General features: G+C 37.4%; 1 protein-coding gene across 3 annotated transcripts in view; it reads left to right on the top strand.

Moving 5' to 3' along the window:
* The window catches only part of HERC2 (HECT and RLD domain containing E3 ubiquitin protein ligase 2), a 102480-nt gene that overhangs the window by 68286 nt on the left and 13934 nt on the right, over positions 1-20260 (top strand). For all 3 annotated transcript variants that reach the window (XM_059493267.1, XM_059493266.1, XM_059493268.1), the window contains exons 61-83: positions 991-1168; positions 1599-1680; positions 1763-1934; positions 3851-3995; positions 4655-4880; positions 5617-5788; positions 6327-6513; positions 7262-7402; positions 7558-7749; positions 9004-9157; positions 10261-10368; positions 11454-11585; positions 12107-12265; positions 12358-12476; positions 12858-12983; positions 13936-14091; positions 14239-14354; positions 14473-14671; positions 15847-16061; positions 16328-16505; positions 17334-17495; positions 18625-18716; positions 19582-19721. In XM_059493267.1, coding sequence (XP_059349250.1) covers positions 991-1168; positions 1599-1680; positions 1763-1934; positions 3851-3995; positions 4655-4880; positions 5617-5788; positions 6327-6513; positions 7262-7402; positions 7558-7749; positions 9004-9157; positions 10261-10368; positions 11454-11585; positions 12107-12265; positions 12358-12476; positions 12858-12983; positions 13936-14091; positions 14239-14354; positions 14473-14671; positions 15847-16061; positions 16328-16505; positions 17334-17495; positions 18625-18716; positions 19582-19721 — 3551 coding nt within the window. The remainder of the gene's footprint in view (positions 1-990; positions 1169-1598; positions 1681-1762; positions 1935-3850; positions 3996-4654; positions 4881-5616; positions 5789-6326; positions 6514-7261; positions 7403-7557; positions 7750-9003; positions 9158-10260; positions 10369-11453; positions 11586-12106; positions 12266-12357; positions 12477-12857; positions 12984-13935; positions 14092-14238; positions 14355-14472; positions 14672-15846; positions 16062-16327; positions 16506-17333; positions 17496-18624; positions 18717-19581; positions 19722-20260) is intronic.

Genomic DNA, 20260 nt, shown 5'->3' on the forward strand with positions numbered 1-20260 from the left:
AGCCCTTTCTTTAGACTTCAGTTCACAGACTGTGAACTTGTTAGGCAGAAATTAACTTCTTCCACTTTTTAGTAATGGTAGTTTAACCTTCCACAGGACAGCTTTAACAAAATTTGAATTTTACAAGATTTTACTTTATATGTATGCACAGAACAATGTTTTGAAAGAAAAAACCCTGATAAAAAAAAGCCCATTGGTAAATACTTTTGTCATTGATATATTTTGAGGACCTGCCCATAATACATTAAAAATTAAATCAGATAGTTAATATGTTACAGGAAATAAATTTTTATAAGGCTTGGTCAGACTAATGGAAAGGGAAGTCCAGATGAGAGCAGTATTATTGTTTATTGCTCAAGTGACTCATATTTTATGTAATTTTATTGAAAGTGAGATTTGGAACTCATGGGCATTTCATAGTAGAAATATTACCAGAGGCCCTGCATAATTTTGTAGGATCTTATTAGTGCTTCTGGTACACCAATATTAGGAAATCTTGAGTTGAATCCTTTTGTGGAAGTAAGAGAACACTGTAACCACATGAAGAATAAATCTTAGCAGTACTCACATAGAAGTCTAACACTAAATTCTAGTTTGATTTCTCTGTTGTGAAGAGCAAAGTTGGGATGGGAGTGTCATCTCCTAATTTTACTGTGTGTCCACTGCTAATAAGTCACTGAGCTTTGGGCAGTGACAGGAAATGGGTTTTCACTTTCTGTTATGTGCTGTTTAATTGATTGATTTTGAATTTCTCACCTAAGTTTGGCAGCATATACATAAAATATTCTTTAAATAAAATTTGAAGTACATTAAGACAGCATAAAATTTAGATTTATGCTGCTGCTAAAAAGTATATCTTGGAATCATGTTGCATATTACTTTATCTTGAGATTGCTGTTAGTTACTACAAGATGTGTATTGCAAGAGTTGGAGTATATTGTGTGGCTATTTTTTGATTAACACAATGGGTTTGTTGTTCCTTTTCTCCAGGAACTGTGATAAACCCAGGCTGATCGAAGCGTTGAAAACCAAACGCATCCGTGATATTGCCTGTGGCAGCTCCCACAGTGCTGCCATTACCTCCAGTGGGGAACTGTATACCTGGGGTCTTGGAGAGTATGGAAGACTAGGACATGGAGATAATACCACACAGCTGAAGCCTAAGATGGTAAAATTGATGTTTCCTGTTTCTGATGAAATGCAAACGTGTTAAATAAATGAAAGCAGCATGAAGCTAAAGTAACAAAAACCACGGAGGCTGTATGAAGGCATTGTTTTGGAGTGATCTAAATTAGGTTTTGGTGTCCATACCTCTGGTGAAAGTTAAGCTATTTCAGAAAAATCAAAAAGATCCAGTTTCTTTCTTGTAAAGTGTTGTAAAATGGCAACTGCTGCTTTCAGCATTCATGTCCTGCATCTACTTTGATGCATAGCTGGAAGCTGCCATGTAGCAGTGTTGGATTCTGGACATGGCTGGGTGTTTCTTTGCTCAGGCTGGGCACAGTGACTGAGATGAGTCATAAGACCTTGGATATGTTTGTAAGGTTTTAAAACATAATTTCTTTGAAAACTTCTTTGTTACTCCTTCTGTTTGGTAGGTTAAAGTGCTCCTTGGCCACCGAGTCATTCAGGTTGCATGTGGAAGCAGAGATGCTCAGACTCTTGCTTTGACAGATGAAGGTAGGATTATCTTGTTCCAGAAGCTTTCTAGCATGTGGGAATACTGTGATCGTTGTTTGACCTGCAATTTGATGTTTGTTAGGTTTGGTGTTTTCTTGGGGTGATGGTGATTTTGGAAAACTGGGCCGAGGAGGAAGTGAAGGATGCAACATTCCTCAGAACATCGAAAGGCTGAACGGCCAAGGCGTTTGTCAGATCGAGTGTGGTGCACAGTTCTCGTTGGCACTGACCAAGTCAGGAGTGGTGTGGACATGGTATGTTAAATTTGCCAGGAAGTATCTTCCAAGCAGTTGCTCTGTGCTGTATTTAATGCTTTTTTTAACTCCATTTGTGCCTTACCTGTGTGCTTTTTCTTTTAAACTGGCAGCTCTTCCAGGAGAGCTGCATCCATTCAATCACTTTAACATTGTAGCATGCTTTCCTGTGTGCTGTACTCTGTTAGAATGCCTGGCTCCTATTGAATTAGAGGCAGAAAGGGAAGATCATTTCTTCTCTTGGCCACTGTGAGACATGTAAAGGAATGTTGAGAGTGGAGAGGAAAAAAGAAAACTTGAGAGCCATAGCCTGGACTATGAAGCCTACAGGTAAAGCAGAGACTTGAGAGAGTAAGCATGTCAGAGAGTAAGGAAGTAAGCTGAAATTCAGAGCAGATGGGAAGAACTTCCTTGGGAGCACAGGAGCACAGCAACAGCTTGTTGTTGCTCAGAAGGCCCCTGAATTGTCAGTAATGATGCCTTGGAGCAAGAATTGCTATGAGATGATCACTGAGAGCTACTCAGATATGGTTTTATTTTTCTCCTCTTTGCCTGCTTGCTTCTGCTTTGTTTTGAACACAAATCTGCCTTTTTGAATTTATAAACCTTTTTGTAAAATCTGAGAGCTTACTGCATGGCAGGTCAACTTTAGGGCACTAATCAGATCAAGGTCTTACCCCATCCTTGTGTAATAAGACTGTGACCTATTTGATGTATATCAAAACTAAGCAGACTTAAACCAATCATTTTTGTTGTGTTGTCAGCAGTTGCTGAATAACATAAAGAGAAATCCTCAAAACTTTCATTTTTATAAGTTGCTACTACTGTTAAAAGGAAGAGAAGTTTTTAACAGAGGTGTTGTTTTTAGAGTGGCCACTGAAAATTGTATTTTTTTCTTTGCTCTCTGTCTAAATTTCTTTTGTAGTGACAAAAGGAGCAAGAGGAAAGATAATTTGACAATCTTTTTTTTTAAAGAACTCATGCCAGAATTCTTGTTTGTTCCTTCCTTGCCCTAGTTTTTTCTCAATGCTTGCTACATCTAGTCATAAATCCACAGCTATTTCATGACATTACAGGTCTACAAGGAGATTTTTGGGTCTGTTTCAGCTGGGGATGGCTGAATTGCTTTTAAACTTTTATTCTCCTTGAATTTTTTAATGGTTTGAGGAAAAAAATCATAGCTTCTGGGTTGTGTCTATAGGTAAATAACAGTACTCTATAGCATATTTCTCTCTAGCATAATATAACCTTTCTTCAGAAAAATGGGTGGTAAGCAAAAGAACCAAGTGAGTGGTTACTAAAAACATAATGGAAGAAATATCAGGGTTTTTTTATTCTTTACTGATATTCTTGGTGGAAGCATTTTAAGGTGTTTACTTTTGTGTATGCTATTTTTTTTTAGTGCCATTTGTGTATAACAATTTTGGGTAAATTTAAATTATGGAGACTTCAGAATCTATATTGAGGCTTCCGACAATGGGAAAAAACCCCTCGATTCTCAAAACATTTTAGTTTCCTGTGAGCAGTTTAGTTTCATGGGAGCAGACTTAAGTTAAAAGTTATGTTGTTTTAAGGTTTATCCTCCATAGTTAAATATGCCCAAGTCTTATCAAACCACGTGAATTTTGGAAGTGTTTACAATTGCAGTAGAGGAAATTAAATGTAATACCAGTTGCTTTGCATATAAAAAGAGTCATAATCATGCTCTTCTGTATTGAGGTGAGAAGCTACAGTGTTATAGAACTGCAGTTATTCTCCTTCTTATGCCTATGGAATTCAGTTTTGAAGCATTTGCTAGTTGGGGTGTGTGTGTTTCAGGCAGTGATAAATGAAGTGTATTCAGTTGGGACCTGTGTTGAAGAGGATTGTGTGAACAGTCCCGTTGTTCTGAGTGCTACATTTGCTGTCTGTTGCAGGGGTAAGGGTGATTACTTCAGGCTAGGCCATGGCACAGATGTGCACGTGCGAAAGCCGCAGGTCGTGGAAGGACTGAGGGGCAAAAAGATTGTGCACGTGGCTGTGGGAGCCCTCCACTGTCTGGCAGTGACTGACACTGGACAGGTATGTTGTGTGCCACCCTCCTTTCCCCCATGCAGAAAGGAAGGAACTGTTTAGGAAGGGAACTATAACAGAATTGGTTAAATGAAATAAAAATTCCTAATTTTATTCTTTGCTTTTAAAAGTCCGGCATAAATATAAGCACAATTGTAATTTAAAATGTATTGGTATTTAAAATATTAGTACTGGAGTTAAAATATTTTTGTTATAGTAGCTTTTGTAGTGTTTTCCTTGTATTATCGCATGATCAGTTTTCTTCTTCTTACTCTGGAAATGTAGCAGCAGTCATAGTATTCTGGACAGATTTTTCAGCTTTATCATAATATTGTTTCAGGTCTCCAGTGCAATTACTAGGCAATTAATTCTTCTAACTTACTGTGAACATTGAGTCATTTAGGAATCAACTGATCAATTATAATTTGGTGATAATTTATGAATTATCTGATAAAGTGCTGCTTTGATTTTTTTTTTTTTTACTGTATGATCTGTATGATAATGCCTGCATTATTTAATGGAGGGGGGAAATGTAATGACAATAGACTGTCCAAAGTGTCCTAGATTACTAGCACAAATCACAAACATTCTCTTTAGGAGTTTTTAAGAAAGCACTAAATTGAGATAAGCAGTGAAGCCAAGTAATACATGGACATTTTTCCATGCAGGTTTATGCTTGGGGTGACAATGACCATGGGCAACAAGGCAATGGAACTACCACAGTGAATAGAAAACCCACTCTTGTCCAGGGCTTGGAAGGCCAGAAGATCACTCGGGTTGCCTGTGGGTCTTCCCACAGTGTAGCGTGGACAACGGTGGATGTAGCTACACCGTCTGTTCATGAGCCAGTGCTTTTCCAGACAGCCAGGGACCCTTTAGGTGCTTCTTATCTTGGTTGGTATTTGTTTCCTTACATTGTTTTTCCTTTACTGCCATTGGTATGTTTGTTTTGTGTGTGGTTTAGTAGGTGATAGAAGAGTGCAAAAAAAAAGGTTTAGAAAAAAAAAAAAATCACAAAACAACAAAATGTGTCTCTGGTAAAAAAAAAGTGGTCAACCAAAACTCTTTATGGAAGCGGAATTTTTAGATTAAAATTCAACATGCTTCCTCAAACACCCTAAGGAGTTTCTCTTTATGGAGGTAATGATAGATGAATGTTACACTAGTATTAATCTTATGCATTACCTCTTGTTTCTAAGGTAAGTGAGTTAAGAATTAGGGAATCAAAACAGCAGTGGTTTGTGTTGAGTATGAAAGCATCAAGCATCTTGCAAATTAAGCCTTTTCATGACCAAAGCAATTTGTACCTAATAAATATTCTTGTTATTTCAGAATGTTTGTGTTAGTAAAACTTGTTTTACATGCTGATCACTAAAATATTTCTATCTGTTATTACCTTAATCCTCAAAAGTGAGTAACAAGACCAAATACTATTTTATGAAAGCCCTTGTTGCAAAGCCACAGTATTAACTTTAATATTGTAACTGTAGGTACTGCTGTTTACGAATGTCCTGTAGGGTTAGTTTCAGTCATCTCTTCTGATTTAACAAGAAATTAGATAAACCATGTCCTTTTATGTATTATACCATTAAAAAGTGCTTACCTTCTCCTTCCTCCTGCCTCTTTTTAGGTGTTCCTTCAGATGCAGATTCTTCTGCTGCCAGTAACAAAATCAGTGGCGCAAACAGTTCCAAGCCGAATCGCCCTTCCCTTGCTAAGATTCTCCTGTCACTTGATGGGAACGTTGCCAAACAGCAGGCATTGTCTCACATACTGATAGCATTACAGATCATGTATGCCAGGTAGGCATGGGAACATTCTTTCTGTTGCTGAACAAAGGATGATGTAGCTTACCATCTATTAGGGACTTTTGAATCAGGTATAAATTGTTTTAACTCCTCAGGATGGGCCTAAGCTTCATCTAACTTTTCTTTTGATGTTGATGTTAGCTTTATGTTGTTATGTTTAAAGAAGTTTTTATTGCCTGGAGAAAAAAATCTTTCATTCAGAAATGCTCAAGTAAATAATGTAGAAGCCGTGTAAGAAAATCATGATGGATGATATGGAGGAAGCAGTAGAGGGCAGAGTGGAAATAACAATAAAACTTTGCAGTACCATCATTGTTAGTAGAGAACAGAGTATTTGTGCTAAAATTTATAAAGAGAAACTCATATTAAACATTGAAGCATCAGGCCCAAGGGAGAATATCAATGAACTACCATCTAGATTCTACAGCTTGGAAAACTTACCTTATTTTGTTAAGACAAGCTAATAATAAGTTTTTAAGTTCAACAAGGGAGTATAATGAGGTTTATGTTAATCCATCCTAAATGATTTCAGGGATGCAGTTGTTGGAGCATTGATGCCTGCAAGTATGATTGCACCAGTAGAATGTCCCTCTTCATCACCAGCCCCCCCATCAGATGCCACTTCTGCAGGAAGCCCTGCAAATGGAGATGAGTGTGTGCTTGTGGGAGATATCGAGGAGAGGCTGAGCCCAAACCCGTGGCAGGACAGGAGAGGGGAGGTAAAGTGTCACTTTATTTTGTTTTCAGTAGTTTTTAACTGTAAAGCTGACAAATATCTCAATTAGTCTGATAGTAGCAGAGAATAAAAAATGCCTTCATGCTCTAATTTCAGGACTAGGTTCTCTGCACATGTCAGATTTGAAAAAACTAAACTTTTAGTGTAAGATCAGTTTTGAACTTTGAGAAAGCATTGTGTCATTTAAAGGCAATCATGATGATTTCTAGCAATATTGTAGAGGTATTGAATTCATTTTGCAGGAGTGATATTTTTAAAAAGTCAAGAATAGCAGAATATTTGACCATTAATGAATGAAATATAGTTGTAAACTTAGATAACTGATGTAGACATGAAGCCCTGAATGAAATTGTACTATATTGATTCCTAACTGCTAACAGAGCAGAAAAAAGAAAAGGCTTGCTACTGAACAGGTCTTCTGCATTTATAAACTGTGAACTGGGTGTATTTTCAGGGCTTGCCTTCTGCTTTGTTGACTTTTCTGCAGGCATTGATTTTTTTTTTATGTTTTTGTAGCAGCTGGCACTGAGGGGAGTGTTTGCTGGTTTATGCACACTAGGAAAAAAAATAGGAGCTAAAAATACAGGCAGTGAATCTGTTCATTTTGAACTTATGGCTGTTTTAAATTGCTGCTGTCTTTGAGCACTAGACCTTCTAATAAATATTTAAACTCTTCAAGGTTTTACAGTGTCTTGTTGAAGGTTTCATAAGTTATTATTTGTTCTGGCTAGGTTGTTCCTTCAGAAGATGCTGTGACGCCATCTGCTGTGACTCCCTCAGCTGCTGCTGCCTCTTCCCGTCCTTTCATTCCAGTCACAGATGATCCTGGAGCTGCCAGTATTATTGCAGAAACCATGACAAAAACCAAAGAAGTAATGTTGTCAATACTCTTCTCAAAACTTAAGTCCTTACCATACTTTTATCAAGCAGTTTTTCTGTTTTTTACGCTTTAAAAATGACTCTGTAAATGACTGCAATTTTAAAAATCTGTGCAAAGACAGAGGGATGTTTATTGTTTGTTTTGTAGGATGTGGAAAGCCAGAGTAAGGTGTCTGGCCCAGAGCCACAGTACTTGGATGAGTTTACAAGTCTCCTGGTACCAGATGACACGCGAGTCATGGTTGACCTGCTGAAGCTTGCGGTGTCCAACCGGGCGGGCGAGAAGGGACGAGATGTTCTCTCAGCTGTGCTGTCTGGCATGGGCACAGCTTACCCACAGGTCAGCTCTTGCTTCTGTTGCATTTTAACTGTGCCCTTTTTATTACTAGCTTGCTGGAATACTTTCTTGAAATGGAAATGCAGTTTGGCATCCTGAGAAACTTGCTACACATGAAAATTTGAGCTGAGCTCAAATGCATGTGAGCTTTAACTGTTTTAATGGAAATACTATGTGAATATATGCATGTGCTGCAGATGTCAGTAACAGACTAATTTCTCCATTTTTCGTGCTGCAATTAGACATTAAGATAAAATGCATTTACGTATTGACCAAGTGTCAGTGGGTATTGGAATGAAGCTAAATTAACCAAGTTCTATCCACTTAATCTGTAGAATGTTAGTTAAAAAACTTCCATGATGGGAGTTTTTTTGCATCTGAGTTTATTTTTCAAATTGATGCAGTCATTATTACTAGCTAAAAATGCTGTTAGTATATTGTATTGTTAACTATACAATAAATCTTCTGAACTGTTAAGATGTACATTTCATGCATTGAAGCTTCTGATTTTTCACAAAATATCCATGGATTTGGGGGTTTTTTTTGACACAGCTGGCAGAATGTAACAAATCATAAATTATTTCTAGAATATGTGTGTGCAGTGATGAACTGAAAGCTGTTTAATATTTCTGCTAGCTTTACCTTTCAACTAATAATGTTCCTAATGAGTAACAATACTTTTTTTTTTTTTAAGATTTCTAAAACTGTTACTCCTCCTGCTCAATTTGTGGTGATTAGCTATGTATTTTTATTTTGGGCTTGAGTTTTCCCAGTCAAATTATGTACATGCTGTATGTGCACTTAGACATAAATTCTGGCTTTCTTTATCATTAATAGTGAGTAACTGAACAGCTTTGGGTTTGTGTGGACTTTTTAGCATTTTGGAGCTAGAGTTTTTATTAGAAACTCTTTAAGATTAATGCCTTTGGCATTTCCTTCCTAAACAGGGTTTTGCAATAGTTCATACTAGTTAAATATTTATACCTTTCCATGCTGGTGTATGCCCTATAGCTTAGATTTAATAGTTTGCTTTTTCTGTGAGGGAAAACAATTATTTGTGTTGTCCTTTACTTACTGAAAACTGAAGTTTTTTGGCCTTTAGTTTTAGGAGTTTTTCTAGCTCTTACACTACCAAAAGGAGTATTTTTGAGGTAATATAATGGTTTTGAATCAGATTTCCAAAACCAAGTTATTTATTTTAAATTTCTTGGGTTAATCAACACACAGTTTATAAAATGTGTATTTTTCCTTTCCTAGGTTGCTGATATGTTGTTGGAGCTTTGTGTCACAGAACTAGAAGATGTAGCAACTGATTCACAAAGTGGTCGCCTCTCTTCACAACCAGTTGTGGTAGAGAGCAGCCATCCATATACTGATGATACATCATCTAGTGGCACAGTTAAAATACCAGGTACAGAATTCTTAGAGTTATGTTGCTAAGATTCAATTATTTTGAAGCCTGCCTGCATTAAGTTGTTTTTTAGCTTAAAAAAATGTGTATTGAACTTTTAAAGCCATGTTACGACTTTTGCTGTAGCATGGTCCTCTTGATGTCCATGATCCTGTTGCTATAAAAAAGTATTTCTTGAAGCTGATGTCTTACATGCTGATGAAGATCTCAATTCTGTACAGTGTGTATTCCTGAGTTCACTGGTGTGATTCCAGTTGCATATCATTTCTGTTCTCCATTTAGTTATGAAGCTGAGAAGGACTGAGTCTTTTTCAGATTTAGTAATTGGAAACTCATCTCCTAATCTTGAGCAAGGGAAATACTTCTTTGTTGTAATGCTGTCTTTTATTTAGTGCTTCCTTCAGTAATATACCTAGTGTGGGATTCACATTCTCTGAACCTGAGAGAAGCAGAGAAAAGAATGATCAAAGCAACTCTTATCTCATTCCCTGCTCGTGTGTTGTGCCGGAGTGGAACGCAATATGGAGATTGTTTACCCAAAGTGATGGTGGTTTGTTTCCTTGGCCTGTCAGGGCCAAGAACATCTGCAGACTGTTGGTCAGCAGACAGTAACGAGATTCTGTGCAGTTGAGTTGAGTGCTTGTGCAGATTCAGTTTAGATGTAGTGTAACATACTATAGAATAGTATAGTTTAATAAAGTAATTCATTAACCTTCTGATATCAGTGGAGTCAGATGCATCATTGCTCCCGGATGTTGGGCAAAAGTATCACCAATAACCTAGTACTTAGCAAAAGTTACAGACAACAGAGAGCTATCTGCCTTAACTGTAAATAGGCATTTTTTTGTCTTTTGCTACTTTAGTTTTGAATGTTCTGGTATGGTCTTTTGTCTGCTAGCCCCATTCACATGAGCTTGCTGTGATTTAAGCCTTGAATGAGAAGAAATTACAGGCAAATAATGTCATTAAATCAAAAGAAGTTACTTTTATTAATTGGCACTATGGCTTCCACACAACTGTTTGATTTCATGTGGGTTTGTGAACTACTGCATTTGTCTGTGCTGTTGATTGCTGTAGAAGTGTGAACTCTTTGTTCTGTTCAGGTGCTGAGGGGCTGAGGGTGGAGTTTGACCGGCAGTGTTCCACCGAGCGGCGCCACGATCCCCTCACCATAATGGACGGCGTCAACAGGATCGTGTCCGTCCGATCAGGTAGGGATGGAGAGAGAGGCCTTCCCAAAGTGTCCTGTGGGATTCACTCCTGAATGCTGAATGAAATGTGCCCCTGCTGCTAACTGACCTCTTGTTAGGGATAGACTAGTCAAAGAAAGGAAACCTGTGTAAATTGGTAGTGTTTTTTAAACTAAAAAGTCTTGCAGGATGTAGACACAAAGTTCGATCTTGTGTCTTTGGATATGGAGAATCTCTGGGAAGTGCATGTTAGGTAGTCCAGTTCTTCCAAAGCGTGGATGGAGTGTAAAATTCAGTGTTCAGCGCCCCTGCCAACATGTGTGAATTTCAGTATAATCAAAAAATTGGAAAAGGATATTTATTTTGCTAGCTTTCTCCTTTTTCAGGTAGTACTTAAAGAAATTTCAGCTTTCATGCAGTCAAGACAAATGCTCTTCTGCTGTCAAATGTCCAAAATAATAACTTGGTGCTCGGTTTTTCTGTTTCCTGCTCTGGCTTTTGCATGTGACACTACATGAATTCTTCACATCTTTAATCTTGATATCTCTGATTTAATTTTTAGGCACTACTAATTTCTAGTAGATTTTAGAGGAATATTTTTAATCTCACCGAATTTTGTGTTGAACCTGCCCATACACTACATTATGTGCAAGGCTCTCAGTAGCTATTGCCTGTGCAGTCATAATGTAGGCTTTTCATGTTGACCCATTTTTCCTCGAAGGTGTTTCATTACTGAGATATTTCTGGTTGGTTCCTGGTTGGAAGCTGTAAAGCTTTATTTAATGTACAGGTTATTATATATTTTTTTTAATATGAAAGATAATTTGAAAATAGGACAAGGGATTTTAGTAAGCTCTTATAGTTGCCTCCTGCTTGTGGTACTCAGCTGTCTACTAGCAGTGCTAACTGAACCTTTTAAGACTTGGTTTTGAACTTCTTAAGACTCAATGTAACATCTTTACATTTATGTTCATGTACTTTACGTAGCTTTTTTTATTTATTGCCTTTGTGTGCTGTTTATACTTTTTAACCAGTTGCTATTGGTGAGTGGCTCTGTATGGCTCAGACAGTGTAGCTGAGTATGTTTGTCTTGCCTGCTCTGACAGGTCGTGAGTGGTCAGATTGGTCTAGTGAGCTGCGAATTCCTGGGGATGAGTTGAAGTGGAAGTTCATCAGTGATGGGTCTGTGAATGGATGGGGATGGCGATTCACAGTTTATCCTATCATGCCAGCTGCAGGTAAGGTATCACATACAGCATTTGCAGGAGGCCAAGAGCAGATTTTACTACTACTACTTTGTTTCCTTTTTACACTGCACTCACTGCATGGTATTTACGTGCCAAAGTTCAATAGTTCATTTACATTTATGCTAACAAAACATTTTCATTCATCCTTTGGAAGCATTTTCAACTAAGTCCTGAGAGGTGCACTTGTACATAGAGAAGAGAGAAAAATATTTTATAGCCACTCTCGTTTGCCTCTTCATAAGCGAAGAGAGGATACCTCTGGGACACAAGTCATCTGAAATGCCCTTATATTTTAAAATCCATCTGGTTTGAAAATTATGTAAATTAAGTCATGATAGCGCATCTTTATTCCTGTCTCTTCAAAGGGAAGTAGAATAGATAACTCAGGCAGATGAGCCCTCTAGAGTGCTGTGTTTGGTCAACTGAGTCCTGCCTGTGTTCTGTTCTTATTTCAGTCTGAGGACAAACCTTACCCAGCTTTTTTTTCTGTTGTTCCTTTTTGTTTCTTGCAGGCCCTAAAGACCTTCTCTCAGATCGTTGCATTCTTTCATGTCCCTCAATGGATTTGGTTACGTGTTTGTTGGATTTCCGCCTAAATTTTGCTTCCAACAGGAGCATAGTTCCTCGCTTGGCCGCTTCCCTTGCAGCTTGTGCTCAGCTGAGTGCCTTAGGTGAGTATAGTCTTAAAATTAGGTCTGTTTTTTTGAAGTTATGGTGATTTGTTTTAAATAATTATGTTCTTTGTGTGCTTATTTTCCCTTAGCTGCTGGCCACAGAATGTGGGCCTTGCAGAGGCTGAGGAAGCTGCTCACCACGGAGTTTGGCCAGTCCATTAACATCAACCGCATCCTGGGGGACAATGAGGGAGAAACACGAGCTTTGGTGAGAAGGCAGTAGTGCTCTCCTCTCCACATTTTCACATTAAGATTCAAGTGCTAGCCTGGATGTACAACATTTTTTGTGTTCATGGCAATATAGGAAATGAGCAAATTAATAGTCTTCTTGTACAGGTCTGCAAGTGTGTAAAAAGTATTCCAGTTTAGAAAGCAAAAAATGGCTAATTCCAAGACTTAACAGGTGCGCTTTCTGAATTGCCAAAAAAAGGGTAGAAATAATTTTTTTTTTTTTATCAAACGGATGGAAATGGTATTTCACACAGCTAGTTGTAGGTTGGGAAGTTATTTTTGTTTTGTCACAGTCATGTAAATAATGTATTTCCTGTTATACATGAACTTTAACTTTCCTGTTGTGTGGTGTCTCTAGAGTTTCACAGGGAGTGCTTTAGCTGCTTTGGTTAAAGGTCTTCCAGAAGCTTTGCAGCGACAGTTTGATTATGAAGACCCCATTGTGAGAGGTGGAAAACAATTGCTCCACAGCCCTTTCTTTAAGGTAATGCAGGACAATCAGTAAAGAACACATTAAAATAGTTGTGGGATTTTTTTGAGATGTGCTAAGTTCACTTAGTCCTATATCAGTCATGTTTACTGACAAAATCAGAATCCTGCTTCTAAAATGAGGATCAAATACACAAAACCAGAATCCTGCTTCTAAAAGGAAAATCAAATACACAAATGAAAAACAAAGACTACTTAGCTAGGCAGAGAAACTCAGGAAAACATCTTGTAAGCACACTTTTTGGTTAGTGATTTTGAGTTTTCCTAATAGGAGTGTTGTATATTTCTATTCAGTTAGTTTAGTACTCTGAAGGTTTTTTTAATATCCGGTTGGAAAAAATGAAGATGTCTTAAATGGACCCTTGTACTTCAAAGTAAAAATGCACAAGTTGAGGAATTCTAGAGAAGAACAAGAAGAACAAAAGGTGAAAAAGCCTCCTTTGTAATAAAAGTGAAACTAAGAGGGTGTACCTATTTAAACAGAAAGAAAATCTTAAGTTTATAGAAGGAGGAAGTAATATGTTGTTCACAATATTAATCTGGAACATTGATTTAAAATTGAGTCAAACTGAAAATCAATTGGAAATTCATTGAATTGTAGAAAGGAGACTTAGTTTAGAAATGGAAGGTAAAATGTTAAGCATGTGGGGTTTGATGAGGAAAAGGTAATTAATCTGGGAATGTTTTTCACAAGGAGGTTATGAAAATTTTTGGATTGAAAGAGGAAATTAGATACCTAACTATATGAGATAGTGGGGCTAGACTTGATGTTACCCCATCCATGAGGGTAATGAAGATGGTTCTTAGTGACTTTAAGGCTGTTGAAGTCTTTGAGACTTTTCAGGCCCTACTGGCCTATGAGCTGTTCATCTATGTCAAACACTTACTGATTTTTATTGCGCATTTTTGATCCCTCTCTAAAATGTTTATTTTTTAATTGTCTGTAGGTGCTTGTGGCTCTTGCTTGTGATCTGGAGTTGGACACACTCCCTTGCTGTGCAGAGACACACAAATGGGCCTGGTTCAGGAGATACTGCATGGCATCCAGGGTTGCTGTGGCCCTTGATAAAAGGACACCCTTACCTCGCCTGTTCCTTGATGAGGTACTGCAGGAATACTTCACATGGTTAATGGAACCTGTGAAAGTGTCTCATGTAAAAAGATACAATGAGTTTGAGTTATTTTATGCCAACTGTGATAGGAGTAATTGATAACATGAATAATGTTGTTTAATGCACAATATTTCACAGGTGGCAAAGAAAATCCGAGAATTAATGGCAGATAATGAAAATATGGATGTTCTTCATGAGTGCCATGATGTCTTTAAGAGAGAGCAGGATGAGCAGCTTGTCCAGTGGATGAATAGGTAATTTCTTTCTCCTGTTACTGGTTTGGTCTTGTGATACTTTGTTGTACAATGATAAACTGCTGGTTTTGTGACTTATAAAAAGCTCATTTAAGATTTTGTTTTGCATTTCCTGCAGACGACCTGATGATTGGACACTTTCAGCTGGAGGCAGTGGAACCATTTATGGTTGGGGTCATAATCACAGAGGACAGCTTGGTGGAATTGAAGGAGCAAAGGTCAAAGTCCCAACTCCATGTGAAGCTCTTGCCACCCTTAGACCAGTGCAATTAATTGGTGGCGAACAGACTCTGTTTGCAGTGACTGCTGATGGGAAAGTAAGGATATAACAAATGATTGCTTATTTGACTATCTTGAAATATTTCACCCTCACTCAGAATGGGTTTGGCTAAATGAAAAATAGTGTGCACAGTACAGGGTTAATTTTTATTGATAGTAGTAACTTTGTTTTATTATTATTAAAGAAACGGAACTGTACCAACCCCACCAGTATTTTCTAGGACTACAGTTACTATTGCATTAAAGAGTTGAAACAAGAAATGTATTTGAGTTCTCAGTTCAAAAATGTGATCAGATTTTGTCAAACAAAGTTGGGTACAAGCAGCATGCTCACGGAGTTCCCTAAAACAGGGGTGATTATTTCTCTCTAACAGGGGAGAGGTGTAATGTGAGATTGTTCACAGTTGGCTAAAAGTAAGTTAGATATTGCAGGATCTAATTTCCTGGTGCTGAAATACTGTGTGAAAAAAAATCTCAGTGCAGAAATTTAGTCTAAGGTGTAGGAGAAAAAAATCAGTACATGAATTTGAAAAGTTTTCATTTTTATGCAGATGGCAGCTGTTAAGGACATGATAGAGAATTTTGGCTATAGCTTTGTGTAACAGTTACTTTCATCTAGTGAGTTACTGTAATGATTCCTTGGGGTCAGTATCATCCTTGTTAATAATTCACAGAAGGGTAAAGAGCAGATTAGTGGCATTTCTTGACATTATTCTGTTGAAAGAAATTATTTTCAGAGAGACAAAAAGAGTAAAAAACAGTAATTAAAACTACTTATGAGATGGAAGGGAGAGAAGCAACTGTGTTTAGGTGTGTATATTCTACAGAAGAAAGAAAGAAAACTAGAATAGTGCTGCTTGGAAGGAGAGCTACAGGTAGTAGGTGACTTTGTAATGCTATCAAGCAAAGCTGTGGTCCCTTGATAGTTTTACAAAATAAGCTTTAATATTTCACACTAAATCCATTAAGTCAGTGAGAGTTATTATTGACTTGAATGTAGCCATGTTTTCCCAAATATTTTTGTCAAGTATTTAAAATTATTTCCTTATTTTCCAAAAGAGAAAATAAGAAGCCTGTAAGAAACTGGTTTTTTTTAGACTTCCCTTGAACTGCATTCTGACACCTATACATTAAGAATTCTTCTCTAGAGTTCATTTCTAGGGAATGTTCTGCATGAGACAAACAAAACTAAACTTTATTCTTTACTTTAAAGCTGTATGCCACTGGATATGGAGCAGGTGGTAGACTTGGAATTGGAGGAACAGAATCAGTTTCTACTCCAACTTTACTGGAATCCATTCAGCACGTGTTCATAAAGAAAGTTGCAGTGAACTCAGGAGGAAAGCACTGTTTGGCATTGTCTTTTGAAGGAGAAGTTTATTCCTGGGGTGAAGCAGAGGATGGCAAACTTGGTCATGGAAACCGAAGGCAAGTAACACTTCAAAATGTACTTTAAAAAAGTGATTAACTTGAAAATTTGCTTTAAAAAAGTGATTAATGGATACTTATAGTTGATGTATATTAATGAATTTTTCTAGTCAAAAATAAATCCTTAGGATATTAAACTGGAGCAAAGCAGATACTCAGTGATTTTAGGTGTCCTCATTCTCATTTTAAGAGAGGGTTCTCCATACCCTGGTGAATGTGAATGGCCTATCTCAGAAGTTTTGTCCAGACAGATGTTTTCTTTTCAGCCCTTGTGATCGCCCTCGTGTGATTGAGTCTCTGAGAGGCATAGAAGTGGTTGACATTGCTGCTGGGGGAGCACACAGCGCTTGCATTACAGCTGCAGGAGACCTTTTCACGTGGGGAAAGGGGCGGTATGGACGCCTTGGCCATGGAGACAGTGAGGACCAGCTAAAGCCTAAACTGGTAAGAAACCTTTGGAGCACTCAGCAGTCTCAGTCCAGTTAATATCTTCTGATTATAACTTTTTGCATTTCTGTGCACAAAGAATGAAAGGGCAAAACAGTGGCATGTGTTTTTAAGAAATGAACAAGCTGCTGTGATTGAAAGGATAAAATGAAAGAGGAGCTGCAAAACTTTGCTTGTGGTCGCCAAACAGCTTACAAGGAATTTATTTTAAAGATTTAAAGAAATATGTGAAGTTTCATGCTGCTTTGAATGATGGATTGTGCCATTTGGAATCTGTTTCAAGTAGTGGCAAGGATAGGAAGGATGTGTGGTAGGAGTGATGTGTGTGGGTCACCGACCTTTTACTTTGTGATTCCAGATCCCATACTTCATCACTAGGTGGCATCATCTCAAAAGATGTCGACTAAATTCAAATTATCATGCAAGTGCCCAAAAATTGTAAACTAGTAAAAGATTACTTGAAATTAAGATTTTTTTTTCACATACCGTATTCAGTACAAGCCCAGAGTGCCTGAAATTATTTCAACAGAATGTAGTCTTTAATAACCTTAGGTGTTTTGTATTGTTCTCCCTGACACTGAGGTAAAATATTCAACTAGTTCACCAATTAAAAGACAATAAATCCTGTATTTAAAATACATAGTTAGTTTTCATTTTGCTGTTTGAAAAGAGCAAAGCTCTTAGAGTTGCCTTTATTTCCTTGTTCCTGTGCTGTTTCAAACTTGTAGTTCCAGTCATCACCTCTCTAAGCTGAGTTTGTGATCTTTTGTGAAACTAAATAACTGAGTATTTTAAGGTAAACAAAACTGGGTGATGTCGTTCCAGGTGGAAGCTCTCCAGGGTTACCGTGTGATTGATATAGCCTGTGGCAGTGGAGATGCACAGACACTGTGCCTCACTGATGATGATACAGTCTGGTCCTGGGGTGATGGAGATTATGGAAAACTTGGGAGAGGAGGCAGTGATGGCTGTAAAGTACCCATGAAGGTATTTCTGTGTAATTTTCTCATCACTTTAGAAGCTATGGTGTTGGCGGAGAATGCTGAAGACAGATTTGTCAATATGTGCCAACTTTCATCCATCCTGGAACATCAGGATTCTTCTGGTGGTTAAGAATATAGTAGACTATATGTAGACTATAGTAACTGGACTTTAAGCTTTGTGAGCTTTGTGCTGACTGTTAAAGTTGCACTTTAATGGACTGCCAAGTTGCACTTTGGAAAGCATTGTTGGTGTAAAAACTGCTAATTTTAATTTTGGTTCCAGTCAAAACATTAGGTTTTGTCAAGAAATCTTCATGTTTCCTTGTGTTAATAAATTTACAGTAGTCATAAGGTCAGTCCAGAAAGGGGTATAAATTCATTGAAAAATAATGTTGTTTTATATTGAACACTTTCTGTGAATGCATGGTTGACTTAGAATTTCTTCACATCTTATGGATGAAATCCCCATAGCCACTGAATTTTCTTAAACATAAGCAACATTCACCTTCATAACAAAAAGCATTTGTTATGAAGGTGAATGTTGCTTGTGTTTGAGAAATGTGTCTGTCACTGTGTGTACCTGTGCACAGCGGATTTTAGCTCCTAAATAGATAATCACACTTAATTACTTGGATACAGGTATCCCCATTCTGTTTCCAAATATTTCCAGCATGGTGTAACAAAGTAAAAATAGCTTGTTTATGTTTCATCAGTCAGTCCTGTAGGACCGATGGTAAAGCAGCATAAGGTCCTACACAGAATAAATAGGAAGGGTCTGCTGGAGATGGAAATATTTTTATTATGTCAGCAGAATCACACCCATGTCTTACAAGCTAAGGATGATTGAGTGTTAGTAGACAAAACCTTGTCATTTCTGCTGTGGATGATAGCAGAGTAACTGTGGGCAAAACATTCTAGAGCTGATTTTCAACAGTTTGTGAAATTTGAGCTTCTTTTCAGTAAATTATAGAAAGATGACAGGAGTGGAATTCTTCTAAATCATCTACATAAACATTTTAATTTGTAAATATACATATAGACATACAGTAGGTTGTTATATTTTACTTAAGGCAGTTGAGTCTACAGTCTCCTCAATAAACTAATTTAATTTTACTTTGATATTGTTTTTCTAGATTGATTCACTTACAGGTCTTGGAGTGGTTAAAGTAGAGTGTGGATCACAATTTTCTGTGGCCCTTACCAAATCTGGAGCTGTGTATACATGGTGAGTGTTCTATATTTGTTATTTTGACAGTGTTAGAAGTCACCTCATCTCTAACAGATATAAGCATTACACTTCCTTCACTGTTTTGATCTTCTCTTTCAAAAATTGAGTTCCTGAGTCTTGATTAGTAATAAATTTTCCCACTCTGGGAAACATTTTCTACTGCCATGAATGAAAAATCCAGGTATTTTTTCTTGGAAACGTAAGCACAGGGTTGTCAATCCAGACACTGACCACTGCAAGATGCAAGGAGGTCTGTAGGATAAGCATGAAGTGTCATGCATGGCAGAAAGTAGTAACATAAATAGTGTTCTCATGTATTATCAAAACTGGGTCTAGCTTGTGGCTGTAGTTTGAGAATTTGATTTTAGAAATCATTGTTTTAATCATCCTTATACCATTCCAAATTTTGTAGTTTAAACTGCTAGACTGAAATGTTTAAAAAGACTTAGCAAAATACCTTCCCAACTTCCCTCAGCTACCTTGTTTGTATGACATTTAGGTATCCTTAAACTGTATGAAGTTCCAGTCTCTGAGATAGTAAATACACTGTTTTTGCAGATAAATGCTTCTAATACTTGACTCCTTTAAGAGTTAAAAATAAAGACCACCCCCTGGGAAAGTGATAAAAGGAACTAGAACTACCCAGATTAAGTAGAAACATTGTATTGGAGCTATAAGAATCTGTACTGAGTCAGCAGAATTGCATCCATACAAAGTAGAGATGATTCATGTGGAATGTTTGGAGAATATTTTGGTATTGGACTTAATAAGTACATCTAAAGGTCAAATGTCAGACATAGCCTGTCATTACTTTTTTTCCACAGTTAAAACTCAGTTTTTAAATGTTTAATTCTCTGTGCAGGGGCAAGGGAGATTACCATCGCTTAGGCCATGGATCTGATGACCACGTTAGAAGACCACGCCAAGTGCAGGGACTGCAAGGAAAGAAAGTCATTGCAATTGCTACGGGGTCTTTGCACTGTGTTTGCTGCACTGAAGATGGTATAAAAATCCAATCATTTACTTAGTTCTTAGCACTGAATTTGAAAAAAATAAAACTTTGTCTTTTAGTCAACTCTTGGTAGGCTGTCCTTGCTAAAAATGCTGATTCTGTGTGCATGGACATATTTTGTATTTGCAGATGCTGCATATTTCTTGAGCAGCAAGCATGACATTAAAGTGATCACATAAAACTAAATTAGTGGAAATTAAAGAATTCAAGTTGCATAAGCACTGATCAAAGAAAAATAGAGAGCTCTGAAGGTGATTACAGAATGGTCAAGCAGTAGCATTGAATGGACTTGGCCTTTTTTTGGGTCCTGTGGGTTTGTTGAAGTGTTTAAAGTACCAAATGAAGCACTGCACAAACAACATTGGTTCTTGTATAGCAGGTTTAGTTTGTGAATCTTCTTTGTAGGAGATTTGCTCCCACAATTAACAACTCTGCGCAATAACTGAGTGTTTTATAGGTGCTAGTGAAATATACAAGCTGAAAATGAATGTGAGTAATGAATATAGCTGCAGAAAATAAATGCCCAGGA

This window comes from Ammospiza nelsoni, chromosome 2 (assembly GCF_027579445.1).
Source record: "Ammospiza nelsoni isolate bAmmNel1 chromosome 2, bAmmNel1.pri, whole genome shotgun sequence".
NCBI classification, from domain to species: domain Eukaryota; kingdom Metazoa; phylum Chordata; class Aves; order Passeriformes; family Passerellidae; genus Ammospiza; species Ammospiza nelsoni.